The 21,288-nt window shown below is 45.1% G+C and overlaps 1 protein-coding gene across 2 annotated transcripts in view; it reads right to left on the bottom strand.

Moving 5' to 3' along the window:
• Nucleotides 1-20,505, bottom strand: part of Clta (clathrin light chain A) — a 37,486-nt gene extending 16,981 nt beyond the window's left edge. Inside the window, exon 1 of one of the 2 annotated variants that reach the window (XM_059254239.1) lies at nucleotides 20,383-20,505. Coding sequence is in view for 1 of the 2 variants with exons in the window: in XM_059254238.1 (XP_059110221.1) it covers nucleotides 3,108-3,324 (217 nt within the window). In the remaining variant the exon portion in view is untranslated. Of the gene's footprint in view, nucleotides 1-3,107; nucleotides 3,444-20,382 lie in introns of those variants that run through there. The other variant, XM_059254238.1, reaches the window with a different exon arrangement.
• Between the last annotated feature and the right edge of the window lie 783 nt (nucleotides 20,506-21,288).

The following is a 21,288-nucleotide window of genomic DNA, read 5'->3' as shown; positions in this document are numbered from 1 at the left end:
CCCAAGTCAAAGGACAATCTATTGCTACAAAACAACAGAAATTATATGCAGAGCCCTTGATTTAAGACAGCTACACCAACTCCAAAGATCCAGAAGAAAACTTTCTCAGGTACCTTAAGAAGTCCCAAAAGAAACAAGGGCCGAGCCAGGAACAGCACATGCCTTTTATTTCAGGACTTGGGAGGCAGAGGCAGGTGGGTTTGAGTTCAGCCAGCCTGGTCTACAGAGCAAGTTCCAGGACAGCCCAGGCTAGAGAGAGACCCTGTCTCAAACAACCACTCCTGCAAAAAAGAAAAAGAAAACACCAAGGGCCACAGTGAAGTTTCCATAGAGCAAAACACCTTGAACTTACATTCATCAGTGTATGAAATAAAGCAGACCTAGGGGTGACTCCTAGTTGAGCCAGTGAATAGCTTGCTACCTTAGGATACTGCTTAACTTGCACAGTAATCAGTTCTCATCTGAAGTATGTCCACACTTCATCTTAGCTGGCAGTTACTCCATGGTCCAGAGGCATTAGTAAATATGTATATATGCAGTAAATGTACAGTATATTTAAATACTGAACGCAACATTCTCTTTACTCTTCCACTTCTACCAATAAAATTCATCTCTCTCCTCCGAGAATGGACTTGTCAGGAAGGCAGTACTCTAGTTCCTCGTCCCTTCTGCATTCCTCTCCTGCCGGGTCCCACCACCAAGACTTGCCAGTACCTGGCCTTGGGCTGCCTCCACTGTCCTGCCCATCTGCCGCCTCCCCCAGCTACCTCTCCTTCTAAACTTACACCTCGACCCAGCCTTCTCTTTCACCTGTGCTCATCTCCTGCAGGAATTTCCCCACAGAGGGAGCAAGTTCAGGTCTCACAGAGCTCCTGCCTACTCTCTCAATTTATTCAGTATATCCAAAGCCTCTGAGCCTAGTAACTCCTCTTCTTCCTTCTCCCATGAGACTTCATTGATCACTTTCTACACACCAGTAAGCACTTTATATATTAACAGAATCCTGAAACATCACGCAGTACACATCATGCACCTTTGCTAGAAAAGAAAGCAGGCTGGGCAGTGATAGTAATTACAGAACCTACCTAAGTTCACACTCCAGCAGCATAGGACAGCCCCAAACCCCAACCACAACTGCGTCTGAAAGTTCTCTAATCCCAAGAGGAAGTGCTGAAACTGCATTACCACCAACCTCAACACACTGTCAGGATCTGGCATTAAGTCATTAAATGCTTAGTTCATAAAAATGTCTTTCCCAGGAACTAAGTCAGCAATCACCCCTTTCCTTCCCTTTGCTGCACAAAAGGCCCGATGGTGTGGCTCTAGTCTCCCCTTTTATTTCCCAAACTGCCTACCCCCAAAAGCTGCGTGCTCTCTACAGGGCTCTTTTTGCCCATTTATTTGTTAAACGTCTACTATAGGTCAGCGGCTAAGTGATCCAAACGTGTTGACACTGAACACCACTGTCCGTAGAATCACTACAGTCTTCCAACTAGGGCTCCTACCCCTCCCAATTCTTGCCTGCCCAAAACACCCACAAAGCTTTTCTTCCTCCCAAGCACACCACGCTAAAACATCTGCAACAGAGTGAAGTACAATCTAAGACAGGGTAAACTTGAGGCTCAGCCTTTTAACCAAGTCACATCTCTCTCTACAATTCAGTTTCCTATTAAACGAGGAAAGGAAGTTATGGGGACAAAAGGCAAAATTTAAACGTTCTCAGGCAAACGCAAAAGACCACCCAAAGAAAACAGCCCCTGCCACTTAAAATCAGCAGACCTGGGCACAGCACATGTTCCCAGTTCCTGCTGGGGCTGCCTTGTCTAGGAGATAGCAGTGTCCTGTGTTTTGTTTTTAAGGAAAACACACACACACACACACACACACACACAAACAAAACAGAGGCTGCAAACTAGGAGCACCTCTGTCCCAAAATATTCTGCTTGCTTAGGATGGTAATTTGAGATTTCTGTGCCTCAATTACACAAAAAGCACCATCTGGTGCACCAAAGTCTAAGTCTGCCACACTCACTGTCTCAATGCTGTTTGTTCGCGCCAGTGTAGATATTCCTACTTGCTCAGGGAAGGCCATTTTCTTTTTAAATTGCATTTTTTTGAGTGAGGGTTCGATCTGTTACTCAAGCTGGTGATGAACCTCTGGCACCACCCTCCCAAACACCTGAGTGCATGCTCCCAAGGCCAAACTGCTTTTTTTTTTTTTTTTTTTTTTTTAATGAAAAGCCATTGTGCCATTTTCTAGCGAGTTTCCTACTTCCTTATACTAACAAATGGGTCTTTTCCACTCCATCTTTGCTCCCACACCACAATCCTAAGCATCACACAAATTACAGCATTCAAAGGCCAAACTGTCAATCTACCCGAGCCCCTTCTGCTCGAGTTCTGCTGCGGAAAGGCCCACATTGCACTTTACATTCATCTTTTTTTCCTCTTTGGTTGTTCTGGACTAACCCAGGCTTTTCCTGAATCTATACTTCCTTCCAGAGCTGTTCCAAAGAAAAGCACCGGGAGTCCTAGCCTCCACACACTCAGCAATGTCACACCTACACTTCTAGGCCAGTTTCTTTCTCCACGGCCAGACTGTCTTTTCTGAGCTCCCTATTTTCCTCTCTTCCTCCCCACGACCCAACATTTTGTATGTCTTAACTGCTAAACTACGTTGCCATTTTTGTTCCCATGTGTGTCTCAAAAACTGTATTAGTCTTACTTTTCCCCAATAAGCCGTTCTTTCTGAGTGGACTCAGACATGTCTGTGAGTCCGGCCAAACTGCGCCAATGCGGTGGCTTCCGAGACCAGGCTTCAAGCGCACCCAGTGCTTAGTGAAGTTGGACTGAACGGGCCCGGATCCTGACAGTCTCTGCATCTGCGCTCCCTCCGCCCGGGCCCAGCTGCACTCAGGCACTCCGACGCCCGCAGCCTTGCAGCAGCGGAGGTCTGTGCATGACCCACACGGGGTCTCGCTTCCTCTTTGCGTTCCTCTGTAATCTCCAGCTTCAGCCGGGAACCCGGGTCCCGCGGAAGCGCACAGACCCGCCCCGGCCCGAGAGTGCCCGCAAGTCGTCCCGCCCGAACGCCGCCACCCTCTCACCCGGACCCCCCGGCGGCTCGCCGTGCGCCTGCGGCCCGGGGGCGCCGCCGTCCAGGATGGCGAAGGCCTCGTCGTTCTCGATGCCCGCAATCTCACTCTCCTGCTGCGCCAAGAAGGCCGCGGCCGGGTCTTCCTCGCCGGCGCCCGCCACCCCGTTCCCCAGCGCGGGGCCACCGGGAGCACCGGCGGGAGCGCCGAATGGATCCAGCTCAGCCATGACGGCCCAACTCAACCGCAGCGACACCGAAGCCGACGCCAACCGACCGCCCCGCCGACACCGCGCCCGGCAGCGGACACTGTGCTAGCGGCTGCTACAGGAGGACGAGCGAGAGGAGGGAGAAGGTGGGAGCGGAAGCCCTGTTTCTATATCCGGTTGGGTTGGCGAACCTCAAAAGGAACAGCCAATCAGAAGACAAGAGCTGCCCAATCAGCTGGCGAGGGGGCGGAGCCCTGAAGACAACTCGTGACTGGGAGCGGAGGGAGGAGCGAGCGGAAGTGCCACCTGATCAAAAAGCTGGGACTTGCAGAAAGAACTTCAGGAGCGGGAGTGACCGGGTCTCCGGAGGGTGTGTGGGAGCCGCGGTGATGTGCGCACCCGCTTGGTCTTCCTGAACCTCGGTGTCCTCGCTTGGAAAGCAGGGAAAAGAATTCTGTAGTGCCTCCCTCCTCGATTATTGAAAATTTTATGGGTACATAGGTCGAGAGAAGTATGTTTCTCTTTTCTGTCACTACCCTAAAAAAGAAACAAGGGCTGGAGAGATGGCTTAGTGGTTAAGAGCACCGGCTGCTCCTCCAGGGCACCTAGGTTCAATTCCCATGACCCACATGGCAGCTCTAAACTGTTACTCCAGTTCCAGGAGTTCCCACACCCTCACACAGACATATATTCAGGCAAAATACCAATGCACATAAAATAAAAATTAATAAATTTTTAAAAAGAAACAACAAAACCTCCCACAAATGTGTGTTTTGGTTTGTTTTGATTATAGTTACTTAAAATGTGTGTAGATCAAAGGCCGGCTTGTTGGGAGGCAGTTCTACCATGTGGGTTCCTTGGATGGAGCTCAAGGCTTGGTGGCAAGCACCTTTCCCCAGTGTGCCCCCTTGCCAGCCCTGTGTGTTTTAAAACACACATCTTGGATGTTTTGTTTTCTTACAAAGTAACTACATAAAACACGTCTCTCTGTTGTTTTAACCGAATGGGGACAGAAGGCTTCACCCTTGTTAGGTAAGCCCTCTACCACTCAACTACATCCCCAAGCCTTCTAAAGCCATTTTAAGTATGGAATGCAAGAAATTGAGAAGAAAGCTGGCAAGATGGCTCGGCGGGTGAAGGTGTTGGTTGCCAGGCCTGATGACCTGAGCTGGCTGCCACAGCATCATCATATATGCACACCTGCACACTCACAACAGTACACACAAGATAAATGTAAAAACAAAAACTTAGCCAGGCAGTGGTGGCGCACACCTTTAATCCCAGCACTCGGGAGGCAGAGCCAGGCGGATCTCTGTGAGTTCGAGGCCAGCCTGGGCTGCAGAGTGAGTTCCAGAAAAGGTGCCAACGCTACACAGAGAAACCCTGTCTCAATACCCCGCCCCCGCCCCCCAAAAAATTAAAGTTAATTCCCGTCTGTGATGAGAGCACCTGGAGGCAGAAGCAGAAGTGTGCTGGCTACTTTCTTGTCAACCTGACACAAACTGCAGGCATCTAAGGGAGAGAGCCACAAACTGAGAACACGCTTCCAGGAGATCCAGCTTGTAAGGCGTCTTCTTAACTAGTGATTGGTGGAGGAGGGCCCAGCCCACTGTGCGTGGAGCCATCCCTGGGCTGGTGGTGGGGGTTCTACAAGAAATTAGGCTGAATAAGCCAGTAAGCAGCACCCTTCCATGGCCTCTGCACCAGATCCTGCCCTGTTTGAATTCCTGTCCTGACTTCCTTTAGTGATGAACAACAATATGGAAGTGTAAGCCACATAATTTCTTTCCTCCCCAACTTGCCTTTTGGTCATGGTGTTTCATCTCAGCAATAGAAACCCTTACTAAGACGAGGAGGAACCCGTGAGTTTGAGGCCAGCTTGGTCTACATAGCAAAGACAAACGCCAGGGTAGATGATGTCTAAAAACAAAACACAACAGAACAAACAAACCAAAAAAAGGTACTGACATATGAAGTATTTCCCTCATTCACCTTTGGAGCCTCGCTGTGAAAACCAGCAGGGACTACCGAGAAAGGGTCCCAGGAGAGCTGGTTGCTGTGCTGGCTAGTTTTACAACATGACATGAGCTAGAGTTGTTTGGGGGTCCTGAAAATGCCTCCATGAGTTTTCCCTGTAGGTAAGTCTGCAGCGTGTTTTTTTTTTTTTTACATCTTTATATGTTAATTTAGTTTTTAATCAAAAATAAAGTGATTTTCATATAATATATTCCGATATCGGTTCCCCTCCCTCCTTTTCACTCTCTTTCTCCCCGGTCCTCCCCACCTTTCAAACTCCGCTTCTTTCCCACTCTCTTCAGAAAACAAACAGGAAAATAAAAACAAACAAACAAGGCTAAAACAAGATGAACGGACTAACAACAACAACAACTAAAGAAACTAAGAAAGAACACAAGAAATGTACACACACACACACACACACAATCCATAAAAATTCAAAATTGGAAACCTTAATATACAAGGAAAAAACCAGTAAGGGGTTTTTGTTGTTGTTGTTGTTTGTTTTTTAGAGAAAAGCCCAAACAAAGTAATATGAAACAAAAAAAAAAATCTCCAGAGGTACCTTTGAGTGTGTTTTGTGTTGGCTAACTACTGCTGGGCATGGGGCCTTAAGTGTGGATGTATCCCCAGTGAGACTCCCTTGGAGAAACGAATTTTTCCTTTGCAAGCGGGGTGAGTTGGAGATAGTTTCTTTGTTGGGGAGGAAAGCTCATGCCTATTTCCCCATCTCAGTGCTGGGCCCCCATCTGGTTGGATCTATGCAGACCCTATGTACACTGCCACAGACTTTGTGAGTTTGTTTGCATCAATCCTGTTGTGTCTGGAAGACACTTGCCGTGGTATCATCCATCTCCTCCGGCTCTTAGAATCTTTGTACCTCCTCTTCCTCAGAGTTCCCTGAGCCCTGAGGGGAGGAATTTGATGGAGACATTCCAATTAGGACTGAATATTCTAAGGTCTCTCACTCTCTGCACATTGTCCAGCTAGGGGTCTCTGTATTAGTTAGCATCCATGGCAGGAAAAAGCCTCTCTGATGATGGCTGAGTGAGACACTGATGTATGGGTACAGCAGGATAGTCTTAGGGCACATTTTATTGCTGTTACTTTAGCCGACCAATAGTATTTGGTTTTCCCCTAGGTCCATGGCCTACCTGGTCAGATCCAGGGCCTATCCAGTCTCTGGTTCTTGGCCATCTAAACAGTGTCAAGCATGGGTTGCACCTCATGGAGTGGGCCCTAAATCTAATCAGTTAGTGGTTGGTTACTCCAAACCCAGCTGTGCCGCTATTGTACCAATATCTGGTGCAGGCAGGCCACCATTGTAGACTGAAGGCTTTGTAGCTGGGTTGGTGTTTACCTTTCTTCTCTGGTAGGGTGTGGAGTACCTTCTAGCACAATGAGTACTATTTTAAGAAGCTTCTACTGTAGTAGGTTTCCATACAACCCCCTCAAATGGCCTTAGTGTTAGCTGTCCTTCCCTGTATTTCCTCCATTACTCCTCCTTTCTTCCCCGCACCTCCATTTAATTCTGTTCCATTCTTCTCCCTCCTGTTTCTCTCTACATATTCTATTTTCCCCTCCTTGGGTGATTCTTCCCTCCCCTCTAGTTCCTTACTATATACTTAACCTCTGTGGTTATTCATATAGTAACACACCTATCAAAAGCTTAAAAGCTAACATCCACATATAAAAGAATACATACCTGTTTTAGTTACTATTCTATTCCTGTGAAGAGACACCATGACCAAGGTATTTAAGTGGGGGCTTGCTTCAGAAGGTTAGCCCATTATTATCATGGCAGGGAACAGACAGGTCTAGTACTGGAGCAGTAGCTGAGAGCTTTATACCTTGATCTACAGACATCAGACAGTGAGAGAGAGGAGAGAGAGGGGAGAGAGAGAGAGAGAGAGAGAGAGAGAAGAAGAAGAAGAAGAAGAAGAGGAAGAAGGAAGAAGAGGAGAGAGAGGGGAGAGGGAGAGAAAGAGGGGAGAGAGGAGAGAAAGAGAGAGAGGAGGGAGAGGAGAGAGAGAGAGAGAGAGAGAGAGAGAGAGAGAGAGAGAGAGAGAGAGAGAGAAGGCCTGGCATGGGCTTTTGAAACCTCAAAGCCAACCCCCAGTTAGTTATACACTTCCTCCAACAAGGCCGCACTTTCTGATCATTCCCAAACAGTTCATCAACTGGGAACTAAACATGTAAATATAGAGCCTATGGGGACCATTCTTATTCAAACGATCACAATACCATCTTTGGCTTTTGGAATCTGCATTACCTCACTCAGGATGATTTTTTCTAGTTCTATCTATTTGCATGAAAATTTCATGATTTCATTTTTTTAACAACTGAATACTATTGTGTAAATGTACCACATTTTCCTGATTCATTAATCTGTTGGTGGGCATCAAGGCTGTTTCCAATTTCTGTTCGTTATGAATAAAGCAGTAATGAACATGGTTGAGCACGTTTCTCCGTAGTAGCAGGACACAGAGTCCTCTGCATATATGCCCAAGAGCAGCATGGCTGGGTCTTGAGGCAGACCTAGTTCCACTTTCCTCAGGCACCATCACACTGATTTCCACCGTGACTGGACAAGTTTGCACTTGCACCATCAATGGATGAGTGTTCCTTTACTCCACATCCTCACCAGCATGGGTTTTTGTTTTGTTGACCTTTGCCGTTCTTACTGGTGTTAGATGGAATCTTAAACTAATTTTGATTTGCATTTCACCAATGACTAAGGATGTCAAATATTTGATTTTAGAGAAATTAAAGATGCCATTTGTGTTTCATCTCTTGAGAACTCTATTAAGTTCTGTACTCCATTTTTTTTTTTTTTTTTTTTTTTTTTTTTTTTTTTTTTTTTTTGGTTTTTCGAGACAGGGTTTCTCTGTGTAGCTTTGCGCCTTTCCTGGAACTCACTTGGTAGCCCAGGATGGCCTCGAACTCACAGAGATCCGCCTGGCTCTGCCTCCCGAGTGCTGGGATTAAAGGCGTGCACCACCACCGCCCGGCTCTGTACTCCATTTTTAATTGGGTTGCTTTCTTGATGCCCAGGGTTTTTGTTTTCTTTTGTTTGAGTTCTTTATATATTTTGGATATTACCTTTCTATCAGATGTATAGCTGGCAAAGATCTTTTCCTATTCCCTAGGCTGTTTCTCTGTCCAAATGACAGCATCCTTTGCTGTACAGAAGCTTTTCAGTTTCCTAAGGTCCCACTTATTAATTATTGATCTTATTGCCTGTGCTAATGATGTTTTGCTCAGAAAGTCTTTCCCTGTGCCAATGAGTTCAAGGCTACTTACCACTTTCCTTCTCAGGTTCAGAGTATCAGGTTTATGTTGAGGTCTTTGATCCATTTGGACTTAAGTTTTGTGAAGAGTGATAAACATGGATCTATTTGCATTCTTCTACATGCAAACATGGTTTGACCAGTACCATTTGTTGAGGATGCAATCTTTTTTTCCAGTGTGTATTTCTGGCTTTTTTTTTAAATCAAAAATCAGGTGTTCATGAGTGTGAATTTATGTCTGGGTCTCCAATTCCACTGATAAACCTGTCTGTTTTTTTAGCCAATACCATAGCTCTGGAGAATGAGCATAGTAATACTCCAGCAGCTCTTTATCATTCAGGCTTGTTTCAGCCATTCTGGGTTTTTTATTCTTCCATATGAAGCTGAAAATTGTCCTTTCCAGATCTGTGATAAATTGTATTGGAATTTTGATGGCAATTGCATTGAATCTGTAGATTGCTTTTGGTAGGGTGGCCATTTTCACTATATTAATCCCACCAATCCATGAGCATGGGAGATCTTTCTATCTTCTGTTATCCTCTTCAGATTCTTTCTTCAATGTCTTAAAGATTTTACTATACAAGTCTTTCACTTGCTTGGTTAGAGTTACCTCAAGATACTTTTTGTAAGTTATTGTGAAGCGTTTTGTTTCCCTGATTTCTTTTTCAGTCCATTTGACTTTTGTAAATAGGACGCCTATTGGTTTTTGCATGCTAATTTTGTATTCTGCTACTTTGCTGAAAATGTTCATCAGCTGTAGAAGTTTCCTGGTGGATTTTTGAGCTCACTTATGTATACAATCATATGATCTACAAATAAAGATGCTTTAACTTCTCTTCTTATTTGTATCCTCTTGGTCTCTTTCAGTTGTCTTATTGCTCTAACTAAGACTTCAAGTACTATGTTGAATAGGCATGGAAAGAGTGGACACCTTGTCATGTTTTTTTTTTTTTACTTTAGGGGAAATGTTTTGAGTCTCTCTCCATTTAAGCTGATACTGGCTATTGGCTTGCTGCAAATCACTTTTATTATGTTGAGGTATGGCCCTTGTATCCCTAGTCTCCCCAGGACTTTTATCATGAAGGGGTGTTGGACAAAGTCCTTTTCTGTATCTAATGAGATGATCATCTGGTTTTTGTCTTTAGTATGTTTATATGATGGCTTACATTTATTAATATACAAATGTTGAAATATCCCTGTATTTCTGGGTTGAAACCCACTAGGTCATGGTGGATGATCTTTTTGATGTGTTCTTGGATTTTGTTTGCAAGTATTTTATTGAGAATTTTTGCATCTATGTCCATCAGGGAAATTGGTTTGTAATTTTCTTTTTTTGTTGGATCTGTGTGTGGTTTAGGTATCGGGGTAATTATGGCTTCATTGTAAAAAATTAGGCAGTGTTCCTTCTGTTTCTCTTCTGTGACATAGTTTGAGAAGTGTTGACATTAGTTCTTCCTTGAAGTTCTGGTGGAATTCTGCACTGAGTCCATCTGGACCTGGGCTTTTTTTTTTTTTGAGGAGGGGGGACACTTTTAATTACTGTTTCTATTTTACTGGGGTTATATGTCTGCTTAAGTAGCATATCTGATCTTGATTTAACTTTGGTAGGTTGTATATATCCAGGAAATTATCCATTTATTTTAGGTTTTCCAGTTTGGTGGCATACAGATTTTTTTAAGTATGTCCTTATAATCTACATTTCCTCAGTGTCTGTTGTGATGTGCCTCTCTTTGTCTCTAATTTTATTAATTTGAATCTTTCCTCTCCATCTTTTAGTTAATTTGGCTAAAGGTTTACAAATCTTACTGATTTTCTCAAAGAACCAACTCTTCATTTCATTGATTCTTTGTAAATTTCTTATTTGTTTCTATTTTATTGATTTCAGCCCATAATTTGATTATTTTTTGCCATCTATTCCTTTTGGGCATTATTTCTTCATTTTGTTTGGATCTGTCAGGTGTGCCGTTAAGTTGTTAATGTAAAAGTCTCTTCATTTTTTTATGTAGCCTTGTGCTATGGGCTTGCCTCTTAGACCCACCTTTGTTTACATATGTTATGCTTTCATTTAACTCAGTTCTAAAAAGGTTTTACTTTCCTTAATTTCTGTCTTAATCTATTTTTCATTCAGTAGTGAGTTGTTCAGTTTCCATGAGTTTTTAAATTTTCTGTTGTAGTTGATATTCATCTTTAATCTGTGGTGGTTAAATAGGATGCAGGGTGTTATTTCAATTTTATTGAATCTGTTGAGACTTATTTGTGTCCAAGTAAGTGGTCAATTTGTGACAGGGCCCCAGACCTTAGCACAACATGATTCCATGACAGGTACCATTTAGGCTGTAAAACTTATCATGTAGACAGCGCCACCTACTAAACTCAACAAAGGCCTAATCCATCAAAATCCATATAGCTCTGGCAAAGTCTCCATATGTACTAGCCTTGCTTTTTAGCTTCTGTAGTTCTTTTTCTAGATAACTTTTCTTATTAACTGAAGTATGTAAACAAAGAACATGGTTTTTGTGCTCAAAAGCTCACCCTGAAAAAGGCTCAGTGCTACACTGGGGATCCTGAACACCCAGTATAGTCACTGGCTGGCTAATAAAGACTTCCTATTGACTTAAACCCATGTGTGAGCAGTCTTCTCTGGTGAATACCACACAACAAATTTTGGAGGAAGTTCCATGATCTACTGAGAAGAAGTTTTATTCCTTTATATTTGGGTGAAATGTTCTGTAAATGTCTGCTAGGTCCATTTGATTTATGGCATTATTTAACTTCAGCATTTCTCTGTTTAGTTTTTGTCTGGATGACCTGTATATTGGAGAGAGTGGGATATTGAAGTCTCCCACTATCATTGTGTGAGGGTCAATATGTGATTTTATCTGTAGTAGTGCTTCTTTTATAAACTAGGGTGCCCTTGTGTATGGTATGTAGATGTTTAGAATTACAATATTCTCTTGGTGGATTTTCCTTTGATGAGTGTGTAGTGTCCTTCCCTATCTCTTCTGACTAGTTTTGGTTTGAACTAATTCTGTCAGATATTAAAATGGCTACACTACCTTGTTTCTATTGACTAAATATATATCCAAGTAGTATTCTCTGATGGACATCCCACAACATTTATGGAGGCCCCACCGAGATTCCCAGAGACCAGACCTCAAGACACTGGGAGTCTCAGAGCTTCTTGGAGTGGGGAAGAATGTGGTAGTCAAGGGACTTTTCTGAGGTGCACAACCTGGAATGTTCTAGGCCCCCAGTACTCACTTTGATCAATCGCTACCTAACACTTCTGAGGACACTTCTACCCTAAAAGGAAACAAATTAGAAAATCTGTCACCTCTGAGGTAAGTCTGCTTAAGGTGCCTTCTGTTTGGACACATTGGAGAGGATGGCCACAGCCACTGATTCAGCATCTAGGACCCATGTGAGATGTTATGAGAATCCCCCATATGTCCAGTTGTATGAATGTGTGGTGAACACCCCTGGTTGTCTTTACTGCGTGTCTCTGTGCTTCTGTCAGTTCTGTCTCCTGGTATTGACCAGTGACTTGCTCTGGTAAGATCAGCTGAAGACAAGTGCTCCCTCCTGCTGGGCACCTGAATCCTTTTGGCCTGCCAGGTTACTCAGAGAAACGAAAAACCAAACAAACAAAACCCCAAAATCCCTCTACCTGTCCCACCCTGGGAGCAGGAGCACTTGCCTGTATTGTTGCTAGACTCCTGCTCAGCCAGGGTGTGGAGGCGGGGAGGGGCTGGGCCTCTCATCCAGGGCTCCCTGCCATCTAAGGGGAATGCACACACATTCTACTTCTGCCACCTCCGCCTGCTCTAAGCAACCCCAGGAAGGGGAGGGGAGGAATTATGTCACCTCTTTCATGATTTATGTCACCTTTTCAACCAATGAGCCATGTAGCTGGAAAACTCAAAGCCCGCCATTCTCTGAAAACAGTAGAAAAACCTCTCCAGGGCCAGTCAGGAGGATCACTGTTAGACAATGCAGCCTGGACAGAATGGATTTTCCCTTCTGTCCAACACTGTCCACGGAGACTTTAAACAAAGTTCGCTAGGTCTTTTTTAGAAGGAGTAAAGACAGCTTCTAAAAAGATTTCCTTTGTCGCCGGGCGGTGGTGGTGCACGCCTTTAATCCCAGCACTCGGGAGGCAGAGCCAGGCAGATCTCTGTGAGTTCGAGGCCAGCCTAGACTACCAAGTGAGTTCCAGGAAAGGCGCAAAGCTACACAGAGAAACCTTGTCTCGAAAAACCGGAAAAAAAAAAATTTCCTTTGTCACCCAGATGGTTCCAGATATTAGGAAAAACAAGTCATAAAAGTTAGAAAAATGTAAAGCTATACATAGGTCCCAGTTAATACCCTTTGAGTGTTTAACAACAGGGAACTGATTGGGACAAGACCTTTTGCATAAACTGAAAGCCAACATCACCTTCTCTGATATAGGACAAGTTAGACTTACAGATACCTAGCAAAATTTTGGTATCTTTCCCTGTTAGAAGAAAATCTCCTAGCTGAAAATTCTGTCCCCAGTTAAAAGATATAGCTGGACTATATCTCTCAGATTGACAACAAAGATTCCCGGGAGGTTGGGCAGAAACAATCCCCACAGGACTGGCCCAACCCCGTTCTTATAGTTGCTCAACTAATCAGTTCAACTACCCCTGTCTAGATTAAAAGTACCTAATAAGCCTGGAAACAAAAAGGAAATTGCAGTTCATATTGCCTGGCTTAGAGAGACAGGCATCCTGATGCCCTGCCAGTCACTGTGGAATACATCTCTCCTGCCTGTGGAGAAACCTGAGACCTCTGATTCTCATGAGTATGATTCTTCCAGAGAAACAGGTGTACACTGTTGTGGACCAGAAAGATGATTCTTCAGCCTCACATTGGCAGAGGTGAGTCAACCCATTTTTGCTTTTGAATGAAAAGACCCAGAGGGAGGTTACAGTGGGCAGCTTACATGGACTAGGTTGCCCTCAAGATTTAAAAATTCTCCAGCCTTGTTTGATGAGACAATAAGTGTTGACCTCTTGCTTCGGTCAGAGGTTTTCTGGGAAAACAGATTATAAAGGGCCACTGAGGAACTTCTGCAGGAGTTACAGACCTTGGGCTCCAGAATGCCAGCTAAGGAAGCCCAGCTTTGTGCATCAGAGGCTGCCTGTCTTGGCTACAAGCTGAGGGGAGGCAAAAGGAGCCTGTTTCACAGTAGGATTGCCACCGTCCTTCAGATCCCAGCTCCAAAGACTAAGACACAGGTTCGAGAGTTCCTGGGTGCAGCTGGGTATCGCTGCCTCTGGATACTAGTTTGTGGAAATAGCGAGGCCTCTATACACCAGCACAAAGTGGGTGGGCACCAAGGCCCTAATCTGGACTGAGACTAAACAAAAGGCATATTGAGGCTTTAAAACCAGTTCTGACTTCAGCTCTAGCCCTAGCACGTCCAGATGCCTCAAAACCTTTTCATCGGTTTGCCCAGGAAACAGATGGCTTACAAAGGGCGTTTTAACCAAAACTTTGGGCCCATGGAAATGCACTGTGACATAACCATTCAAATGACCGGATCCGGAAGCCACAGGATGGCCCGCCCACCTGTCTAAGAGATGTGCCAGCTACTACTAGTCTAATGAAAAACAAACAAACAAACAACACAATGAAGTTAACACTGGGTCAAGATCATATACTCACAGCACCCCGTGTCACTGAGGCCCTTCTCCAAGGAACACCAGAACACCGCTGTCTAATGACTGTGTCCCGGAGTCCAGCAAAGGGTGAAGAGATGTCCTTCCTTTGCTTTGTTTTGGGCACCCTGAGCCCTGTATAGGCAGGGATTTACCTGCTATGAGATTATGTTGGGAAGAGCTCCCCCACTGCTTCCCAGGCTCAGAGACCAGCAGTTGGCAGCTCCCTAACCATTCCTTTCCCAAGTCACCACGGGCCCTCTAGTCCATACACACTATTCACTGGACTGAGAGACTCAGCCGATCTCCGAGTCCATCACTACTTTCTCCTCGTTTGAGTTCAGTGATAGCATCTGGGTCAAGCAGGTAGCCTAACGGGCACTGGAACTAACCTGGAAAGAACCCTGCAAGGTGGTTCCTCCACGTCTATGGTGGTGAAGGAAGCTAATGTTACACCGGATCCACCACACCCAGGTCAAGAAAGCAGAAGCCACAGATCTGCTGCCAAAGGGACTGTCTCCGGACTATGGACCCATTAAAATTAAAGTTCCATCAGGCCCCAGGCCCTTCCATTGCCTGCCCTCTACCTCCTCCTGAGTCTTCTGTTTGGTATGAATACAGAGTCATGGTCCAGTACCCACCACTCACAGGCCTGGACCTGGGAACTGAGGAAGACAGGTACAGAGGAGGTATTATCTAGTGTGGTTACACACCAGCAACTCGTATTCATCTCCACCTTTGCTTACTGGTGCCCACTTGAAGTGTCTACATTGGAGAAAGGGAGGATGTGGGAGTCTATCTTGTGAGACAGAAATACAGAGTTTACAGTTCTATTCATGCCCTACAGCTGGGCCCCCTAGTTCCCAGGAACAGGAGAATTTCCATGGCAAGAACTGGGGCTGTGAAACTGAAGCTTCCTGGAAAATTCCTTTAAAACGATTGTGGCCTTTGGGAAACAGGGAGAACTTGGGAGATCAGATTCCATGCCACAAGAAGGGACCCTGGGGATCGGGTTAATCATTCCCAGCTAGAAACTGGCCACGCTCGCTGGTTCCGCTTAGACACTCGGCCCTTGTGCTCCACAGGGATTGGAGCTCAGACTTACTTCTCAGGAGGTAAAGGAGACCATGTGTGGCTTTGAGAGAAGCCTGTCTTTCTATGTTAATCAATCAGGAGTAATTAAAAAAAAATCTTGCCATGGTTGGGGAAAATCTCAACCAAAGAGAAAAAGAAACAAAGGCATGAATCAGATCATTGGTACCAGTCTCTGCTCTCTTGGTCCCCTGGCAAACTATTCTGCTATCAACACCGGCTGGGCCTTTAATTCTCATTTTGATTGGATTAACAGTGGGGCACCATCTTACACTATAAGGCCAGTTTTGTATCAGTTCATTAAAATCAACGGTCCTTAGGAGTAACTACACCTCCTTAAAGGAATGAGTCCACAATTTGTCTCATTCACTAAGATCAGTGGGGAATAGGACAGGGCCTCTTTAACACGCCTGATTCCATGATGGAAGTGTCATTCAGGCTGTAAAACTCAGCATGTTGACAGCATCACCTGCCAAAATGAAAATAAAGACTTAATCCATCGAAGTCCGTAGTTCTGGGAAAGTCGTGCTCCCTGCTATGATGACAGTGGAGTACACCTCTGAACTGTAAGCAAGGCCCCAGTTAAATGCTTTCCTTTATAAGAGCTGCTGTGGTCATGGTGTCTCTTCACAGCAATAGAACACTGACCAAGACATGATTTTGCTGAAAATATTTTCTTTACCTCTGGCCTGGGTTTCTTCTCCTTCCTTTATTCCTATAATGCATAAATTTCATCTTCTTAGTATCCCAGATTTCCTGAATGTTTTGTGCCTGAACGTTTTTAGATTTAACGTCTTCTTTGGTGGAAGTAACCATTTCTTCTATCATGTCTTCAATGCCTGAGATCTCTCCCATCTCTTGTATCCTGTTGGTAAGGCTGCCTCTGAGGCTTTTTGACCTCTTAACATTTAACATGTTTGGGTTTTCTTCTGACATGTCTTGAGCTGTTTTCATTTCATTCCACTGATTGTGTTTTCACGGACTTCATTAACGGATTCACTCATACCCTCTTTAAGGTCCTTGAGCACATTCTATCATTCTTTTGAAATCCTTGTCTCGTGCTGCAGTTATATTTCTCAGGTCTACTACAGCAGGGCCACTGGGTTCTAGGGGAGAGGTCTTGTCTTGGCTGCTAGTGATTTTTTTTTTTTTATGCTAGTGTCTAGGCTTCTAGGTTGGGATGGTGAGGTTATTTTAGGCATTGACATCTGGTCTTTGTTGGGTGGGTGCTCTGTTCTTTGGTTTCTGTTGCCCTCTGGAGCTTAGGACTGTGTGATGGCTGTGGGTGGCAGGTTAGGGAGTGCCTCTGCAGGTTGGTAAGTGTCAGAGAGGAATAGAGGTTGGCTAGGTGAACAGACTGAGAAGCTTGAGGGAAGAGCTAGGCGGATCCTGTTCACACCTAGAGTCAGGATCCACAGGGAGTTGAGGGGTAAGAAGAGGGAATCCTGCAAGTAGGGTGCAGTGAATTGTCTGGAGAGATGGGGCACAAAGGTTAGGGAGACCCTGGGTCTGAATAAAGAGTGGGAGTCTCCAGTGAATGGAGGGGAGGTGGGAGGAGGGGCCTGTAAGAAGGGGAGGGGCCTGTAAAAAAAGGAAGGACTTATAAGAAGGAGAGGGGCCTGTAAGAAAGGGAGGGGCTTGTAAGAAGGTTGTTATTGGACTGAACATGAGAATGGAAAGTTCACAAATGAGGACAGGAAAAACAGTGTGATTTACCTACCTGAGTCCCTACCACATATGGCCACTGGGGATCCTGTAGAGAGTGTTTCTAGGTATAGCTAGCCGACTCCAAAGAAGGCAGAGTGGGGATGGGGGAAGCTGTGTCCCCCACAAGTTTTGGCAGAGTGCCCAAGGAATGAAGCTATGGAGGAGGAGAGAGCCCTATAAACCTGTAGTGCATTTTCTTGATTGACAGTTGATGTAGGTGGGCCCAGCTCACTAGGGTGATACCACTCCTGGGCTGGTGGTGCTTGGTGCTGTAATAAGGCAAGCTGAGCAAGCCAGGAGCAGCAAGCTAGTAAGCAGTACTCTTCCATGGCCTCTGCATCAGGTTCCTGCCTCCAGAACCCTGGCTTGAGTTTCTGTCTTTGTTGGAAGAGAACTCCCACCACATGCAAAAATCAACACTTAAACAGCCAAACAAATCAAACTGGTGTGCTCAGTCACAACTTCACAGAGGTCACTTGGAGCTCAGAGAGAAAATCTAGTATTGGGAGCCTAGTGCCATTGTTTAGACGTTCATAGGTGGAAAGTACTAGCTTTGTTAATGGGGTAATGAGTATGCTCATTGGATTAGGTCTACGGGTCCCATTCTCAAACCCAATTTATCTTCAGTTCTTTAGAGGCCTTATCTCCAAATACGGCTACTCTAGGAATTAAAGCTTTAACATAAAGGTTGGGAAGGGGGACAGAATATTCATAATAGTGAGAGCAAGAGAGGGGGGTGGCAGGAGTAGACAGATTTCCTTTTTCTTTATTCTCTCATACAATACATCTTGACCCCAGCCTCCCCTTCCTCCCCTCCTCCTGGATCTCCTTCCCCTCTCCCTAAGATTCAAAAAAGAGCAGGCCTCTCAATGATATCAGCCCAATATGGCATAACAAGATACAGTAAGACTAGATACAAGGCCTAATAACAAGGCTGGCTGAGGCAACAGAGTAGGAGGAAAAGGGTCCCAAGAGCAGGCAGAAGAGTCAGAGACATGCCCACTCCCTCTGATAGGAGTCCCACAAAAAACCCAAGCTACACAACCATAATGTATATGCAGAGGGCCTAGTGCAGAGCCATGGAGGCTCCACAGTTGCTGCTTCAGTCTCTTTGAGTCCCTATGAGCTGATTCTGTGGGCAGCTTTCTCTTGGTGTCCCAGACCCCTTTGGCTCCACAATCCTTCCTCCACCCCTTCTGCAGGTATTCCTAAGTACTTCCTAATGTTTGGCTGTGGGTATCAGTATCTGCTCACATCAGTTGCTGAAGGAAGCCTCTCTAATGACCATTGGGCTAGGGGCAGATCTATCAGTATAGCAGAATATCATTATGACATTATTATTATTATTTTGGACAGTCATGTTTGATTCTACCCTAGGTCTCTGAGCCATTAAGCTTCCAGATCCTGGCCATCCAGGAAGTGTCGGTCATGTGCTCCCATTCACGGCTTGAGCCTCAAGTTAGCCTGTCAGAATGGCTAGGATCAATAGCACAAATGACAGCTTATGCTGGCCAGAATGTGGAGCAAGGGAAACACTCCTCCATTGCTCGTGGGAGTGCAAACTTGTACAACCACTAAGAAAATTAATATGATGGTTCCTCAGAAAACTAGAAATGGATCTACCTCAAGATCCAGCTATGCGACTCGTGGGCATATCCCTAAAAGATGCCTCATCCTACCACAAGGACATTTGTTCAACTATGTTTATAACAGCTTGATTCCTAATAGCCAGAACCTGGAAACAACCTAGATGTCCCTCAACCGAAGAATGGGATAAAGAAAATGTTATATATTTACACAATGGAGTGCCCCCACAAAATCTTCTCTTTATGTATTATATAGATTACACATTATCCACTCTCTGATGTTCTGTTACAGGCACAGAAAATGAGCTAAGGGTATCAGTGAGATGATTTCTTGGGTGAAGGTGCCTGCCATCAAACCTGGTGATCTGAGCTTCATCCTAAGGACACACAGAGCAGAAGGAGAGAACCTACTCCCTCAACCTGTCCTTTGACCTCTACACATGCACCCTGGCGTGTGCCTTCCCTCCATGTGCACAAAACAATAGTTGTAATAAAAGCTTTATTAATGGACTAATAGAGGACCCTGGGGAGTGCTCAGGAAAGCGATTTAGTTAGACTGTGGGAAGAAATCGAGAGGCCAGGTAACACAGGTGAAAATATATTGAGTGCCCAGGTGAGGAGTATTCCTCTCTTGAGGAGGCTGTAAGCAGGCAATGATCTGGCCGGAGCCCCTGGTATGGAAGAATTAGCTACAGCTTCCACTGTAAGCCAGGGAAGAGTTCTGAAAGCAAAGTGGAAGGCTGCCTCAGGGGTTCAGGGCAGAGGTGAGTTCCAGGAGACAGCAGTGTGCTCACGTGGGAGGAGAGACATGGAGGCAATGTAGGGAATGCTCAGGTGTGGTGTGTGGTCAGTGGAAGAGGGAGACAGAAATATTCACAGGTAAGGTTTCTAGCTTAGAAAACCATGACGTAACAGGGAAAACAGGTTGGGTTGTTTAGGACAGGAGATGAGGCAGATAAAGAGCTCAGTGTGGACGCACTGAGTGTGAGGAACTGTTGGGACACTTAGAAGACATTCCACAGGGTACTCAAAATCAAAGTCTGGTTCAAGAGACACAGGTTCAACTTCCAGTAATGGGAGGCAAACGTTTTGTTTGTGTTGGTCTTCTTCCCTCCCTCTCTTTCTTCTCTCTTTTACAAAGGGTTTCTTGTAGCCCAGGCTGGTTTTGACCTTGCAGTGTGGTTGAACATGACCTTGAACTAGTAGTTCCACTTCCCAAATGGTGGGATTACAGGTGTGCACCACTCTGCTTGGCTAGGAATAAGCATTCCATCAAGAAAAATTAGAAGTGTTTGGCAAAAGGATTTTATTTTTAATATGAGTCTGTGTATACATATTCATGTAGGAGTGTGGGAATGTGCCATGGCATGTGTGTAGAGGTTAGAGGCAAGTCCCAGGAACCAGCCTTCACCTCCTACTTGGCATGTTCTGCCATGGCCTACAGCAGGTCCGTCGGCTTGTGTGCTTCAGGGAGGGACCCTCCTGTGTGTGCTTCTTCCCATCTCACTGTAGAGTTGCAGGGTTACAGACTTGCTGTGTCCAGGCCAGCTAAGGATTTGAACTCATGTCAACACACTTGGAGAGCAAGCACTTCCCTGAGGCATGATACTAATTAGTCTTATCAATTAAAGCCAGGAGTCAGATATCGGGGTAATAACCTGAAAGACCAGAGAAGCAGAGCAGCAGCCACTGGAGACTTCTTACCTCTGTGAATCCTCAGACTGAATGAGCAGAGATCCTGTCTCCATCTGCTTTATGTTCCTGCCTCCATCTCCCGATTGTGCTAGGATCAAAGGCATGAGCCTCCCAAGTGCTGGGATTAAAGGCGGAGTCACCACCACCTGGCCTCTATGGTTAACAAGTGGCTAGCTCTGCCCTCTGATCTCCAAGCAAGCTTTATTAGATCACAAACAAAATATCACACAATACTCTCCCCCTGCAAAAAACATTGTTTTATGTATTTATTTTTTGTTGTTTTGAGACAGGGTCTCTCTAGGTAGTTCTGGCTATCCTGGAACTCACTATGTAGACCAGGCTGGTCTTGAACTCAGAGCTCCATCCACTTATACCTCCTAAGTGCTAAGATTAAAGGCATGTGTCACCATGCCCAGATCCACTCCATTTTTTTTTTTAAAAAAAAAAAAACAATTTGTTTTAGTTTGGGGACTTTTTAAAATTAGATTTATTTATTTATGTATACAGTATTTTGTCTGCATGTCAGAAGAGGGCATCAGAGATGGTTGTGAGGCACCATGTGGGTGCTGGGAGTTGAACTCAGGACCTCTGGAAGAACAGTCAGTGCTCTTAACCTCTGAGCCATCTCTCCAGTCCAATCCACTCCAGTTTTTGAGACTGGGTTTCTCAGTGAACTTGGAACTTGCTGTTTCAGCTAGACTGGCTGACCATCGAGCTCAGGTCCCCCATCTTTGCTTGCCCAGAACTAGAGTTACAGATGCACAACGGCACAGCCAGCTTTTATGTGGGTCCTGAGGATGAGAATTCAGGTCCTTGTATTTGTACAGCAGTTAATTTACTGGCTGACTGATCCATGTGCCCACACCTGTGTTGCTTTCTAGTGGAATTCCAGGGTCTAGAGAGATGGCTCAGCTG

The sequence above is a fragment of the Peromyscus eremicus genome, chromosome 2 (genome assembly GCF_949786415.1).
Source record: "Peromyscus eremicus chromosome 2, PerEre_H2_v1, whole genome shotgun sequence".
NCBI classification, from domain to species: domain Eukaryota; kingdom Metazoa; phylum Chordata; class Mammalia; order Rodentia; family Cricetidae; genus Peromyscus; species Peromyscus eremicus.
The sequence above is the reverse complement of the archived record's forward strand: the minus strand, read 5'-3'. Positions and strand labels throughout refer to the sequence as shown.